Source organism: Solanum dulcamara, chromosome 3 (genome assembly GCF_947179165.1).
Source record: "Solanum dulcamara chromosome 3, daSolDulc1.2, whole genome shotgun sequence".
NCBI lineage: Eukaryota > Viridiplantae > Streptophyta > Magnoliopsida > Solanales > Solanaceae > Solanum > Solanum dulcamara.
Window position 1 is genome coordinate 82,434,265 of NC_077239.1, and position 15,992 is coordinate 82,450,256.

Genomic DNA, 15,992 nt, shown 5'->3' on the forward strand with positions numbered 1-15,992 from the left:
TATTTTTGTCGTACAATATTTCTTTATAAAAATTGATATTTTGGAGCAAACAACATATGAGATCATATTTGCTATTTTTCTTATAAGAATTGATACTTTGGGCAAACAACACACGATATCATATTTACTATTTTCCTTCTAAAATTGTTTAATAACTCTTTAGGCATTATGCATATAATTCATTAAGCAATTTATATATATCTTCGAAGATAATTATTATTTTTCAATAGCTTCTTAGGTATGTAGTTTTGTAGGTGATAACTACAATCTATAGAGACATACATGTCTCAATTGCCCCTTAGGTATGTAGTTTCATAGGCGATAACTGTAATCTGTAGAAACATATATATCTCAATAGCCCCTTAGGCAATCTCCACACAGCCCCAAAGACACATGTCAAGTCCATGCAGCTAACTACAATAGCCACGAGGGCAATAATAAACAAGCAAATATCCCGAAGACAAATAATGTGGATTAACGACTTATAAGAATAATTCTTACGCCTTACCTAAATACGATATTGTTAATAATAGAATATAGATTCCAACGATGAATGTGTATATCAATCACACTGCTAACAAAATTAAATAATGCTACAAGTAACTTAACTACAACGAGGCATATCTTCATTAAGTTTTAAGGAAACTTCTTGAAAAAGTTAGGAAATAACCTAAACATACCTTTTCTCATAGAATTTACGCTGTCAATCTACTTCTTCCCATATTCCCACAATACTACATTAAACGGGTACTTAATCAATCAACATGAACAGAAAATACCATGATGATTCAAGAACTATACAGATTTTTTTCATAAAAAAACCGCTCATTAGTGTCTCAATAAACATAAAATTGAAGGAAGGAGAGTCTCACATTGCTTTATAAGCCCCAAATTCTGCTCAGAAACTCTCAGCGAAGCCTAATCACTACTGCCAAAACATCAATGGAGTTATGCTGCCCAAGTCACCGAGATAATTATATCAAAATGATGAGATTGCAACGTAAAATAATTTTCGTTAACCCAAGCTAAGATTATCAACCTATAAGGATGATTTAGGATACTAAGCTCTGATTTTTCTGGGTTTCTCATGAACAAAATATAAAAAAAATGAAGAAGAAGCAACTTTACAAGCTTCCACCGACCTAAAAGACCCACATAGGTCTCGTTGTGCAGTCTTGCAAAAATATGAATATCTCTCTATTTTGAAGTCGTATGAATAAACGATTTAATGCGTTAGAAACTAGACTACCTTTGATTTGATAGATTATAGACCCCTATAATTTTATATATATTGAGAGAAAAAGTTAGAGATATTTGACCCAAATTTCTAAAAATTTATAAAAGTAACTTGCGATAACTTTTAAGGGCTTTTATTTTACAACTTGCTTGAGTTCAAACAGAATCAATCTCTACTTGGATTAAAAAGACAACTTAAATCGGAGGTATAGGTATGTTTCGTGGGCTGATCAAATTCCTTTTCTTCTATGGCAAATTTGGATTAACATGAACAACATTATCTTTAGAAGTAATAGTAACACCCCACAAATCAGTCTAGTCTTTAACAAAGTCCTAGAGTACAAGCTTATGACAAGCAAGAGTATTCTTAACAAGAAAAAAAAACTCATCTATGTGAAATGGGAACCACCATATGGTAACTTTTTAAAGTTTAATATTGATGGTGCATGTACCTCTAATCCAAGTAAAGGAGGAGGGGGGAGGGGGTGTATTGAGAGACAGAAATAAAAAATGGATAACATGCTTCAACATGAATATCTACATGGCTACGAACACATATATGAAAGTATTACCACTATTCCACAGGCTAAAAATTGCAAAACTTAATACATCTAGTCATTGAAACTGATTACAAAGAGCTCATTAACATTCTATCTAACAAATCTTGCTCCTACTAAAATTTGATTGATGATTGTAGCTACGTACTAACTAAGGCAAGAAGAGTATCAATCAAGCATGTTTTCAGGGAAACTAATGAAGTAGTTAATCAATTAGCAAAAAAATAATGCGAATTAGATATTTTTGGAAGCTTGATGATGTACCATTCCCTCTCTTTTATTATTCATGTATTTATGTTGCCTAGACTAATCTCTTTTTATAATGATTCATAAGTATGTTTATTAAATAAATCTTTTAATACCAAAAAAAATAATTATTTTAACATATGATTTGAACTCACCGTGTTTTGAATTTATAAAAGGATAAATAGCTTTTCTTTTTTTTTTCTTTTTTACGGGTATCCAGTAAACAGAGTTTTGATAATTCAATAAACTCGAAATTCCGATTGATTTTGTTTGGACGAAGCGAAAGTCTCTCTCCGGCGCAATCAAGCTGTAAGTTTTCCTTTTTTGTTTCTCTCACCGCTTCCTGGATTATGGATACAGAAACCCTAAATTCCTTTTAGTTTTTCTTTCAGTTATTTTGTAGGAATATTTTCATATTGTGAGGCCAAATGATGGTTATTCAATTTCTCTTAGTTATGTTCTATACTAAGTAGTAGTAAAAGAGAATACTAAAGCATAAGGCAAACGCCACTTGGATGGGACAAAACATTACAATCGAAGTTTATTGGATGTATTGGACTTAGCTTGAGTTTACCCTTTATTTTCAAATGACTTTGTTACTTCTAGTAACTTGATTTAGTGAAAGAAGGTACATCCTTTTCTTTCTTTGTGAAGTGTTATGTGCAGTCGACTTATTGGCCGTTTGGATTGGCTTATAAGCTTTTTTCAGCTTTTTTTTTTTTAGTGTTTGGCTGGCCATAAAATAAACCCCAATAAATAGTTGGGTTTATTTGGAGGAACTTATTTTAAGCAGTTTATAAATTGAAAATATCTTATAAGTCAAAACAAAAAAGTTAGCCTGCACCTGCTTTTTTTTAAAAACTTATAAGTAGTTTTCAACTTATAAGTTGCCAATCCAAACAGGCTATTAATTGTTTTGATTAATCACAAATGCCTTCTTTTCAATTTCATAAGATTTTGGTCAGTTTTTGGCCATGTTATCCAAGTTTTAAGGTCAGTACTATTGTTTTGGGTCCATAGGTAGTCCACTTATACAGTGTTTAACTGATTTATAGATTTCAACTTGTTGTAGAAGTTAAGTTTTGGATCGGCTTAATAATTTTGTCATGATTTCTCAGGAAATAGAAGGAGATTCTTATAAAATATAAATAACCAGTTATTCCTTGATTCAAGAGGGAAAATAATATGATTTAGTCAACTTTTCTTATCCTAAAAGGAATAAGAGGTATGATTTGGTCATTTTTTATTGAGGTGGTCTTTCTTTGTACAAGTAGGAGCATAGGAATCTGGGTGATTACACGCTTCACGTGATATTTTTAGGATTAGGGCTGACCCAAATTACCGCTTATTTCAGACAACCCAACCCAGAGCATTGCTTTTATCCTCAACAGAGAGTGTTTCTCGATAAAAGAAGTCGGCTTTGGAAAAAAAAATCCTTCCTTTGTCAGATGCATGTCTAAGTAGTAAAAAGGACAAGTGCACTATACTGGAATGTAATTTAAACCCAAGATCTCTCTCACATCACCTCCACTGAACTAATAGGACAAGATATTGGCTTAGTATGCAGTGGTGGGAAAACTAGGAGGAAGGAGAGAAGCGTGGGGAGAGGCAAGAAGAGATGAAAAGAAAAAAGTTCTCGGAGAGTTAGATAAGAGGGAGGAACACTTTTTATTGGGTGAGAAGAAATATCTGTGTTCCAGATTAATGGTACAATTTGCCTTTTATGATAGAATATTTCCCAAGGATCATGCCCGTTCATCTATAAGTGAAGCAGAGATTTGAAAGAAAAAGTCCAAGTATAACTTGTCTTTCTATAAATGTCAAAGTGACCCAAATTTGGGATATAGGGAGTTGATTCTTCTCTTTTGGGATTCAATGAAACATTTGAGAGGGAATAAACTTCTAAAACCAACTGAACAATATCAAATCGATACCAAAGGAGAAAAATATCTTGTATGACTCTTGGCTACGTTTCCATACTCAATAGAAGTTCATCAATCGTACTGTTAGGTAGAGTCAAAGGTCAAAATGTGATATTTTAACTCAGAAGTCTTCTTTTGCTCTGATTTTGTTTAAGAGCCCGTTTGGATTGGCTTTTGGCTTATGCCCTGTAAGCCAAAAGTCTAACTTACGACTTTTGACTTATTTTCATTATCCAGAATCAAGAGCTTAAAAGCACTTTTTTATTTTACCCAAACACAATCAAAGTGTTTAAAAGCTATTTTGGCTAAACAACACTTATAATAAGCCAATCCAAACAGGCTCTGAGACTAATCAATGTTGTAGCCAAAACCAGACTGTCAGATTTTTTTTTTTTGGTTTAAATATCTTTGAAGTCAACAATAGAAGGTGAATTGGGTGCAGTCTCTTGCTATTCTTCACTAAGTTAGGATCTCAAAAATTAATATAGTTATGAAGTCATTCATAGATCTATACTTTGTGCACAAGCTTGTGTTTGTTTTGTGTACTTTTGTTTGAACTGTGGATTACTCTGTGAGTATTTCTTTATCTTTGCTTATGTCTTTAGTTTGTATTTTGTTCCTTACTCTCTGTTAGAATCTTTATCTTTGTTCATCACCCTGAAGCTGGATCTATCATCTTAAAGTTGAAGTTTATATTTTCCTCTTATAATAGATGGAGCAAATTTTGTCTTCTCTCGTGTTCAATGGTTCTATTGTAGAAGCCATCACTGAAGCCAAGCAGCAGAAGAAGCTTTTTGTAGTTTTTGTTTCAGGTAAATGGTTTCTAATTCTCTGCAATTTATTTATGCTATAAATTCCATTTATGTTTCCTAAAAAGAACTTGATGTAAGATAGATTTTGGTGATGTTGCACCAAGGTTAATGACATAGAATCACAGTAGGTTCCCAAGTAGCTCGGCTGGACTCAAGGGTAACTGGGGAGTAGTTAGACTCAAGATAAGTGTTCTTGACTAACCTGGGGCAGCATATTCTCTCACTCAACCAAAAAGGGAAGCATTTGATTACAACTTAGTTTGTTCATCTGGAACAATATGTATTGTATATTCCATGTTGGTAGAAGGACAGTAGAAACGCAGATGGGATAGGCTGCTTTAGTTACACCCTTTACAGATACCACTGAAGCCTTTGCTTAATTTTGAAAGAATTTTATTCCGCATGCTAAAAAAAGGGCAGTTCTTAGCACAAAGCATCCCACATTAGTAGGGTTTGGGGAAGGGCCGCACCCCAAATTTTATTCAGTATTCAGCTTTACATAATTCACCTGTTGCTTAAACAATTAATGCAATTAAATACAAATTATTAGAAAAGAACCCATGATGAAATATGAGTCGTAACTTGTTGGAGGTTGTCTATTCCATCAAGCTTAATCCTCTTTGAACAAAATTTCTTACGGTAGGAGAAAATGCTAAACTCATTTTCTGATAATTTACCATTCCATAATTTCCCAAGGAGATTGCATTACCTAGTGACATTTCTGTGATCAAGTAAAAGGTTTCATTGATAATAACAAGGTCAACTTGGCCGTATACAATAGATATACTAAAAAAAGGAGAAACCTACAAAAATATCGTTCTCTCCAAAAGATACCCAATCCTTTATACAAACAGGAACTACACAGGTGCACCAAAAGAAAATAAGTGATCGAGACTACTCTACAATTGAGCAAAGCTCATCATAATAAGAATTTAGTAACTATTTTGTCCTTTCTGTTTTTCTGCTCTATCTTCAGCATATATTTCTGCAAATATTTTTGTATTTCCTACTTTACCCTTTTTCTTTATGCCTTTCTTGGTTCCTTAGGGAGGGGGGTTGGACATACTGAGAGATCACTTTGATGCTTAGGAAATGGATGAGTCTTTAGACTTGTCATTCTAATTGTATTTCTTGCAAATTTGTGTCCTAGGTGGCAATATGGAATCAAACCAATTGGAGACATCAACTTGGCTGGACCCAAGAGTAGGTTTATCCTTATGCTTCCTAGAATCTTACTGGGTTTGATGTTTTCAGCCTTTCGATAGTAAGTTCACTTTCTCATCTTTCTTCTAATTTCTCAGGTTGCTGATTCTATATCAAAGTACTGCATTTTGTTGCACATCCTAGAAGGAAGTACTGATGCAAGAAACTTCTCAGCATTGTGTATCCTTTACCCTGTATCAAGTTTCTTCCCCCCCCCCCTTTCTAAATCCTTGAGATACTCTATTCCTTGTCTAATTTCTTTTGTTTTTCTACACATCCCTCTGTCGGTGCAAGGAGTTCTCTTTTCTCTGTCTATTATTTGCACGTAACCTGAGAGGGTGAGGGATCTTTTTCTTCTAGAATCACCATGGAGCTCACGCTGGATAACATAAACAAGGAATTCTAGGACTTGATTTATGGAGATTTTCTAGCTTGAATTTTGTAAATATAGTTAGTTAAAGAAACTTCGAGCAAAGGTGACCGTTAGATGAGTTGGTACACAAAATTCATCTAAATGGAAGAGAAATAAAACTATCTTTTGGGGCAAGTGTAGAATAATTGTGTAACAATTACAAACAGAGACAGTTGGTGCAAGGGTCTCCCTTCTGTCCAACAGAAGAACATTCATCATCCTGCTGGCGAATTTCCAGGGTAACCGGGTCAACTTCAATACTGACTGGTTTTGTATATCAATCATAGATTTTGATTGGTTACAGGGGCGGAGTACTAGCCAGTTAAGAACTCTCATGTTCAAAAGATAAGAGTTGCGGAAATGAGGATGTTGAGGTGGAAGTGTGGACATAATAGAAGAGATAAGATTAGGAATGAAGATATTCGGGACAAGATGACGGAAGAGAGATTGAGATAGTTCAGGCATGTGAAGAGGAGACGTGTAGATGCCCAGTGAGGAGGTGTGAGCGGTTAGCTTTGGTGGATTTAAGGAGAGGTAGAGGTAGGCGATAGGCCGCAGAAGTGTTTGGGAGATGTGATTAGACAGGTTATTTCGCATCTTTATCTTACCGAGGACATGACCTTAATATTGGGATATGGACGTTGCGGATTAGGGTAGAAGGTTAGTATGTAGTGAGCATTGTCTCGATATCTTGCGGGGTAGGCTTGGTGTTAGTTTGGTAGCATTATTCTTGTAGTTTCTTGTCCTATGATTTCTATTACTACCTGCCGTTTCTCGTGCTTCAGCTGTTGCATTATGTAGCTGTTGTTATTGTTCTTTGTTCTTGGAATGCAGTGTAATGCTTTCCCTATTATTTGCTATGTGTTCTTTACTTTTGTATCTCTTTTTTCATCGCTTGGACACTCTACGTGGTTTGCATACACTCTACTCTTTCCAGACCCCAATTGAGGGGCTACACTAGGTATGTTGTTGTTATTATTTGAAGAATCATATTGAGAGAAAGAAAGAAGAGGAATAGACCAGGATTGGTTTTCGTCTCGATGAAGTGTATTGAGTAGGCAATTGTGTCTTTAGCATTGTGGGGCTTAAATGGTGCATGCCTAGAGATACTAAAGAATTTCTAGAGTGCTGGAACATCAGCGGAGAAACAAGTAGCAGAAATGGTGGTACACTAATCCCTGCTTGTATATGTTGGTTTGTTGGGTGGGAGAGATATGTGAGATGCTTTGAAGACAAAGAAAACTCTAGGAAGAAGATCAAGGAACAGTTTACTTTTTTTTTTTTTTTTGGTGTTAACAGAATTTCATTAGTGAAGCTGAAGAGGTGATCGACTGGATAGGATATCTCTTGGAATAGACAAGACATACTTTTGCTCTTGACCTGTAAATACTTTTGAGCACACCTTCTTAATAATACAATTATCCATTATAGAAAGAGGAACAATTGATGCAAGAACATTGAAAGAGGAAATGATGACTTGTATAGTAAATAATTTTGATAATACTTTCTCCCATATGCTAACTTGGGTGGGCGTTCTGCACGAGGTCTGGTAGATAAAAAATTTCAGGTGCATAAATGTAGAAGTTATTTCCTGTAACTTGGCATAATGTACTTCTCTGTTCACCTTATTTTTGTGTTCATATTCAAATGCATCTTTGTCCAGCGTGGAATGATTTGTAGTTTCCAGGGACTAGTTTATCTTCTTTAATTGAACTTTCAGTATTCGAACTTCGAAGGGACAGACAATGGGAGAAGTAGAAAAAATGTTGAAGCATGGCGAGTTTTCAAAGTGCAAGTACTTCAATATGTATTAGAAATGCTCCTCTCTTAATAAATGTAAAGCCTGCTTTAGTATGAAAACCAAGCTCAGTAGTTACTGTGATTTACAATTGGAATGTTTTCAAAGCCATTCAAAACTTTGTGAATTCTTTCTTGGTTGATGAGTCCTAAAATTGGGAAATCTTGCTGTCAATGTCATGCTGTTGATATGCACTTTTCATGTAAATATACCCTTACATGAGCTACATAGATCCACAGAAGGCTGTTCCTTGTATTACAGCTATTGGATACAATGGTATTCAACTATGGCAACAAGGTATGATCAGCTTAATCTAATGTTTGGTAATAAAAAACATGGTATGATTAGTTGTTTGAGATGTAACTGAGTTGTTGCATCTCTTTCTTGTTTCTCAATTATGTATCTAAATTTCAGGGGGTTTTGTTTCTGCTGATAATCTTGCATCTAGTCTTGAGAAGGCATGGTTAAGTCTTCATGTTCAGGTATTTCTTTTGTCATAGACGTGTTCTCCATGTAATTTTAATTCATTGCTGGAGACATGATTTGATTTTCCTGATTTTGTTCCCAATAGTTGTGACGAATAGTTTTACTAGGAATACTACTAGCTTTATGCTGAGAAAATTGCCGGGATCACTTGTTTTGAGCTGCTCTTTTAGACTTTTTAGACCACTTGACTCTGAATATGATCAATTTCTAGAATTGTGACTTGCATCGGATAACAGCATACCCAATGTAGTCCCACAAGTGAGGTGTGGTAGGGTAAGATGTACGTGGACCTTATCCCTACCTTTGCGAGGTAGAGAGGCTCTTCCCGATAAACCCTTGGCTCAAAAGAGAAGATATTCGAAGCAGGGTTGCGAGAAAATTATGGAAACAAATATCAAGATAGAAAGCAAATGAAGCAATATATACTAGACGACCTTGAAGAATAGAAATTACACGATTACTAAATATTATTACTACTAATAAGGCTGCAAGGAGATGGGGCTAGCTCCCAGCTTCTCCCCTCTAAAGAGCGACAACCCTGGGGCCTGGGCTATCTACTAGAGAAAAAAGCTTCCCTTTAAATGGGATAGGCAAAATTATTTTTGTGTGCCATCCAGAGTGGATTCTATACTCTACTAGCTCTTTGAAAGTTCTTTCACTGCTCTGAATATTCTTTTGTTGTTGCTTCTTTTCATTGTATGTCTAGGGACATTAAAATCTCCATTAAATACTGAGGATTCACCAGATCTCCCCTTCCCCTAACAATAGCCACCTCATCACAGATCGACTCAAAACTGTGGTTTCTTTCTTCATCCTATGATTTACTTATCAATCAAAATCTTTTAGAGTCAACCTACTTGTTTGAGATTTCGAGGATCTTTATTGGAATAGCTGTAAGAGGAGGAAACAATGGTGGGCATGCAGTTAGAGACATTGAGTATTTGAGGAAAATGTGGTGAAGTTGTTTGTAGAATTAAATTTCGGGTGGTCGGAGTTTTAGAGAGAAAGCAGACCTTCTCTCTCTAACCCATCTTATCATACATTACGCATCTCCAAATGTCCAAAAATTTTCAGCGACAATCTAGTTGGACATAGTAATGCGTTGAATCACAAATGAAGTTTTCAGCAACTAGTTGGACAAAGTAATGTGTTGAATACTAATGAGTAATCATGTTCTTATTAACATTGTTTTCTTTTGTAGGCAGAATTATTCCCGCCACATAGATAAATTATTTGTTTCATAATGAAGTAAGGTTGTGGGTTCACATCATCAAGGGAGCAAATTACCATATTAAAAAAAGTTATGTGCACCATATTAAGTAATAATATATAGAATAGGCAGTCTGGCTAGTGGCGACCACAGAATTCAAGAGTCGAGAGTTGATTTATTCTACAACTCTGGTTGTTCTTTGGTCCTTCACTAGGCTTTACCATAGAGAAACATTTTATCTATTTTAGGTGTAATTTTCAATTACCAAAAGCTCTTCACTTCAAGAGCTTCAATTTTGTACAGTTTTTTTCATCCATGACACACTGTATAGCTTTATAACTGTGGCCAAATCAAGTCATTTCCTTGATTCAAAATCTACAAAGCTCTTGTCCATCAATCAAGTATTGCAATTTAACAGAACTGCCGTTAGTGGTAGAATTTTCTTGAAAGATAACTTTCCCTTCTTTGATTACAGCTTTCTGCAATTTAGCTACAAAGATATTTAGAATCATCCTCTAAGTTGCTACTCTTCTCCCTACTAAATTAAAACTATATAAACCCGTTACTCTCTTACCACAATATTCTTGTATCTCTTGTTTATCCTTGTATCCTTTGCTGCTGTAATTGGTTTGACATGTCAGTTCAACCATTGTTGGCAAGATGGATACTCTTGCCTAAGTTTCTCTGTGCCATTTTCCCCACTCTGCCCCTGTAATCTGAAGGATAATGAAGAATGAAAAAGTCCTACATTTGTTGGGGAATGAACTCATGGTTTGCTTATATGGACTTGGGCAATCCTCCCCTCATGAGCTAGTTTTTAGGGTGTGAATTAGGCCCAATATCTAATTTTACGTGGAATCAGAACAGAACCCATCTCACCCAATGTTGGGCCTCCAAATTAAATTTGCCCACACACCAGATATCCAGCCTTGGGCGTAGGTGGGGTGTTAAAGAATGAAAAAGTCCTACATCGGTGGTTAATGAGATTGCAAGTTTCCTTGTAAGGCCTGGGCAATCCTCCCCCTTTGAGCTTGCTTTTGGGGTGTGAGTTAGGCCCAAGACCTAATTTTACAAAGGAAATTACAAGGTTGGATGTCGTTTTGCTAGCCGTTCACTTTTACATCTTATTACTTCATAAACCTTGTTTAGCATAATATATTCAATTTGAGGCTGAAATAATCCATTCAGATTTGGGTTTAAGCTCATGGATTTTCTGGTTTGTATGTTAGGAAGCACTGTATTTCCTTCATACTCGAGGTATACAGTGTTGCGCATTTCATGATTTTGGGTTGCTCCACTTAGTTTATCATGTTGGTCCTTCAATTGTTTCAATCTCACCTTGGTTCTTTGTATCAATTATTTATGGTTAACTGTAGGATACAACAGCTACTTTCTTGACTGCTGCACTTGCTTCAAAGAAAGAGCTTGTATCTGGAGCTTCTTCAGTAACATCTGAAGTAGGGAGTTCTTCAAATGCTCAAGTTTCACCAGCTCAGGAGATGGCACATATACAATCTCCAATGGCTACACCGTCTAAAAATTCTCAGACAGTAGAGGGAGAGGATCGTGGACATGCTGCTACTGTAAATTTCACATACTGACATTCAGACCTCTGTTCATTATTTTCCAGTGTAATAGTTAAATTTAACTACTTTGCAGGAGATAGATTCCTCGGTGATTGACATGGCTTCTCATGGATCAGCAGATGCCTTTGAATCTAGAATTGGTGAATTTAATGAGTCTACCACTGTGATCACAACAGCAGAAAAGCCACTTGATCTTGTAGAGGTAGATTCAACCAACGCTAAAGATGAATGTTCAATGTCAAAAGAGAATCCTGGTTTGTGTGATCAACAGTTGGACCCTTATGATGAAGCTCCTAGAGAGATTGCCAATAAAGCAGGGAAAGGTCCCGAGATAAATATAGTTGAAGATGCAGCTGCTGAGAAAGCTGATTTTTCAGATGATTCGTCAAATACATTTCACGATGTTTATTTAAACATTAGATTGCCTGAAGGTTCAAGTTTACAAGTGAAGTTTCTCGTTATGGATACTTTAAGGATGGTCAAGCACTATGTTGATAAAAACCAAACGAGCAGCATTGGTTATTACGATCTAGCAGTTCCTTATCCTCGCAAGGTTTTTGGTGATGAAGGTAATAGAGTGTTATAGTTAATTTTTTTTTTATCAAGTAAAGTATTTTCATTCATAAATATGACCAAAACGACCATATACAATATACCAAAAGATCAAGTCTTTACAAAATATGATACTTTGCAAATCTACCCAATCCTCTATACAACAAGGAACTTTCTGCTTACATCAAAAGAAAATAAGGGAGTGGAGACTACTACTCAACTGCAAGAAACTCGACCCGACACCTTCAAAAGCTCTCATATTTCTCTCTCCAAACTACCCACAGTAACCAATCGGAACCATGTTCCAGGCCCTTCATCTTCTCTTTCTCCTGCTCTTCCAACTGAGCATCAAATCTTTCACAGTACTTGGCATTACCCAAGGAGTGGGAAACCATCTAAACATAGCCCACCATATTGTCTTTCTTGTTATGATCCTTATCCTTTTTGTCATTGTTTTGGGTGGCAATACATCCTCCATAGCTGCCTCAAGACAAGGGAGTGCAAGTAGGCAACTTGACACTCTGAGTTGCTGGCAGCCTGGTACATCAATGTTCCACTTTTAATATGTGGCAGAGACTTTTTCCTTTGGTTAACATACATTCTTAAGGATTTCTAAATGTTGGTTTAAAGCAGTTAGGAAATGCGTCAGAAGATGTGGGTTTGTCCGAAAAATTTGTTGTTTGGCTACAAATAGTCTCATTTGCCACCTGTAATTGCTTTAGCATGGATCACATATGAGATGATTTTTATCCAATAGTGTGAGTTCAAATTGTTATAGCCAGTCTCAACTAGTCTGGAATGAAGTCTTGATCGAGTTTGAAACATAGAGGAATAATAGATGTTTTAACACTAGGAAGGAAAACATACTATCAATTCTAGAGGTTTGAAAAGTCTATATTTATGGTGTAGGAAGAATATTGTATTGGATATGGAGCCCGTTTGGATTGGCTTTAAGTTGGTCAAAACCAACTTAAAGCCCCTTTTCAGCTTTTGGACGTGTTTGCCTAATGCTAACTTTAAGCCAGAAAGTTCTTAAAGTCAGTCAAAAATGAAAAGTTAGGATTCTTAACTTTTTTTTTTCTAAGTGCTTAAAGTCATTTTCTTTGACCATGGAAATTACTTTTATATCCCTTATATTTTAACTAAATTCCCAAACTACCCTTTTTATTCTTTTAACCCTAAAATTCACATCATTTTCCTCATTTAAGCACTTTTATCCAAACACTCAACTGCTTATTTATAAAAATAACTTTCAGCACTTTAAAGTTCTAAAAGCACTTCATACATAAAAGTTACTTTTTTTAAGCCCATCCAAACGGGCTCATGGACTCTATGTTAGATCTTTTGCATTCCTTCAATATGTAGAAGGAACTTTTCTAGTTTGTACTCTTTCTTGTACCTTCTTGTGGTACTCTTTAATGAAATCTATTACCTTTTTCATCAAAAAAGTATATATCAGTAACAACTAGTTTGAACTGATATATTCCACATGCTTGCTTAGCATCTTCTTTAGAACCTTTGCATGGTTTAGTTTGATTCCAGCATATGATCCATGTACTGCTATCAAACGTATTTTTGCTATTAATGCCATTTACTTCTTATCTCTCATACTTTAGAGAGCAATTAAATTACTATTATACCTAATAAATGTTTTTTTTTCCTTGAAACATGTCAACAGATCTAGATAGAACATTGTCAGATTTGGGTTTACACAATAGGCAAGCACTGATAATCATTCGTCGTAACAAAGTGAATGTTACATCATTACATGGTCAAAACAATCCTGCTGAGAGTAATCATACAGCAATTGGAGGCGATGCAGGATATTTTGCTACGATCAGAAAACTCTTTTCATATGTAAATCCTTTATCTTACTTTGGTGGAAGTTCTAACACATCAAACACTGCTCAGGATTCTCGAGATAGCATATGGCAATATGGTAATTTCCTTTTCTTACTTTGCTTCTTGACCTCTGTGACAGCTTCACTGCTAGAGAATTAGAAATTAAGGATGCGTTCAACAGATTGTATTACTTGCACTTTCAGATCAGCTTTTGTGTTGCTTGAATTTTTTTATAAGTCACTTTACACCATCATTTTTTGCTAATACAACAGCATCAGTTCCAAACATGTGGGGGTTGGCTATATGAATCATTGCTGACTATTTTTCTCCATTTAAATTCATTCAAGGACAAGATTATGCAAAATAAAAATAAAAAGCACTATAAGCTCTTTTCATTTTCTCTAGTATTATTTGAAAACAACTTTTTCCCAATTTTCTGTCTGACTTTTGACTCTGTCAGGTGTAATTGCTTGTCCATGTGCTAATATCATACTTTGCACGAGCTTTTACAGATTAAATAAAATAATGAGTTTATAACTGAGCTTTTCAAGATCCACTATCAGGTGTCTGGAACTGAGTTTTCGCGGGCTCTATTATTATGATGCTATTAAAAATGTTCTATTTATAAATGGATGAGATCAGGGGCAGAACTAGGTAGGAGCAAATCGAACCCGTCATTGAAAAATTATACAGGGTAAATAAGGCGAAAACATTTTTTTTTGGCTATACATGAATTGTTGAATCCCTGTGACATAAGGGAGATTACCCCGTGACCTAAGATTTGAATATGTGACCTAAAGCACTTTTTGGCTATACATGAATTGTTGATTCCCCATGAAGTGGCAAAGAGGTTTAGAAGTGCTTTAGATTGCATGTTCAAATCTTAGTTATATCATTCTAGTTTTTTTTGAACCCCTTGTAAATTTTGGGTTCGTCATTGGATATACGATCTGATTTAATCATGTGTTGACTACCACTCTGTGTCATGTTAATTTGTTTTTGCTTATATCTGGATAATTTGGTATTGTGTTCTCAATTTATTGCCTTTGACATGTAGGTCCAAACCCCACACCTCAAAATAGTCAGACTTTGGTACGTAAGCCATTCCAAACCCCTATAACTTCCACAACTAATAATAGAGGTAGAAAGCCAGCGTCATCTAGCTTTGGGAGCAGCAACATCCACACTTTGAAACATGATGAAGATGAAAATCAGTTTGGTGACAGAAACACATTCTGGAATGGTAATTCTACTCAGTTTGGTGGAGATGACAATAGTAAATAAGATTCCAGTGCACTTTCTTGTATATTGATGTGTCTATAAAAATCACAGTGTGCTACAGTTAGATATATTCTTCCCGTTAATCGTTGCAATATGTTTTGGATTGAAGCCTGTTTCATCTTTACAATGATTGGCTTAGCATAAACTGCGGTTGCAAGTGTCATACTGGAAGGCAAGTTTGGTATTCGTGATGCATTTTATGGTTAGTGAAACTGTTGTAGGAAATCTAGATGATGTTTTGAGCACTAATAATCATTAGCATTCAACTAGTTCTTGTTCTTCTAATAGAACTAAGACGAGAAATTTTGCTTCAAGTTTACCTTGTCCTCCTTATTAGTCCAAAAGGTTGATTTTGCGTGTGCATGTGTATTGGGATGATCTTAATTTTTGGATCCGATAAGAAATGTTTAACAAATAGCCTCAGTCTCCATTCTTCGTTTCTTCAAATTCTATTCATTTTTCTGAAGCGAAAGGATGATTTGTTTGTTATTAGAAGAAAGAGGAAATGTGCACTAGCAAATGATTTTGATGGTCTTAGATTTTCTTTGCTGTCTAGAACACAATCCGATGTTTCTGATTGCGAAAATGATGAATTTTATGCAGCAGAAGAGTTGGAAAAGATATTTGCATATTTTCTTTAACCTACAATCGCCAATAAAAAAGAGAATTTATATTTATATTATTTAGCTAATGTGGAACTTGTGTTTTTTTTTAGCTTATGTTGTAATTCATGAAGGTTATGTCTTGAGTTGCTTCAAGGATTTACCATTGTTTTTGTTGATTAATCCTTGTGTGTGAATGTGGCATGTTTTGGCTATTTGCCAACAAAAGTACAAAACTTTATTTCAA

The 15,992-nt window shown here is 35.3% G+C and overlaps 1 protein-coding gene across 2 annotated transcripts; it reads left to right on the plus strand.

The window, feature by feature from the left end:
• Positions 1-2,240: 2,240 nt before the first annotated feature.
• Positions 2,241-15,476, plus strand: LOC129883406 (plant UBX domain-containing protein 11). Of its 2 annotated transcripts, none has more exons than XM_055958082.1 (10): positions 2,241-2,348; positions 4,674-4,773; positions 5,924-5,976; positions 6,075-6,156; positions 8,418-8,483; positions 8,601-8,668; positions 11,259-11,465; positions 11,542-12,037; positions 13,699-13,959; positions 14,920-15,476. In XM_055958082.1, exons 2-10 carry the CDS (start codon positions 4,674-4,676, stop codon positions 15,144-15,146), a joined length of 1,560 nt encoding a protein of 519 aa, XP_055814057.1. In that variant the 5' UTR covers positions 2,241-2,348; the 3' UTR covers positions 15,147-15,476. The 2 variants fall into 2 exon arrangements, with proteins under 2 accessions (XP_055814057.1, XP_055814058.1); XM_055958083.1 differs by lacking the exon at positions 2,241-2,348 and adding an exon at positions 4,436-4,532.
• The last annotated feature ends 516 nt before the right edge of the window (positions 15,477-15,992 follow it).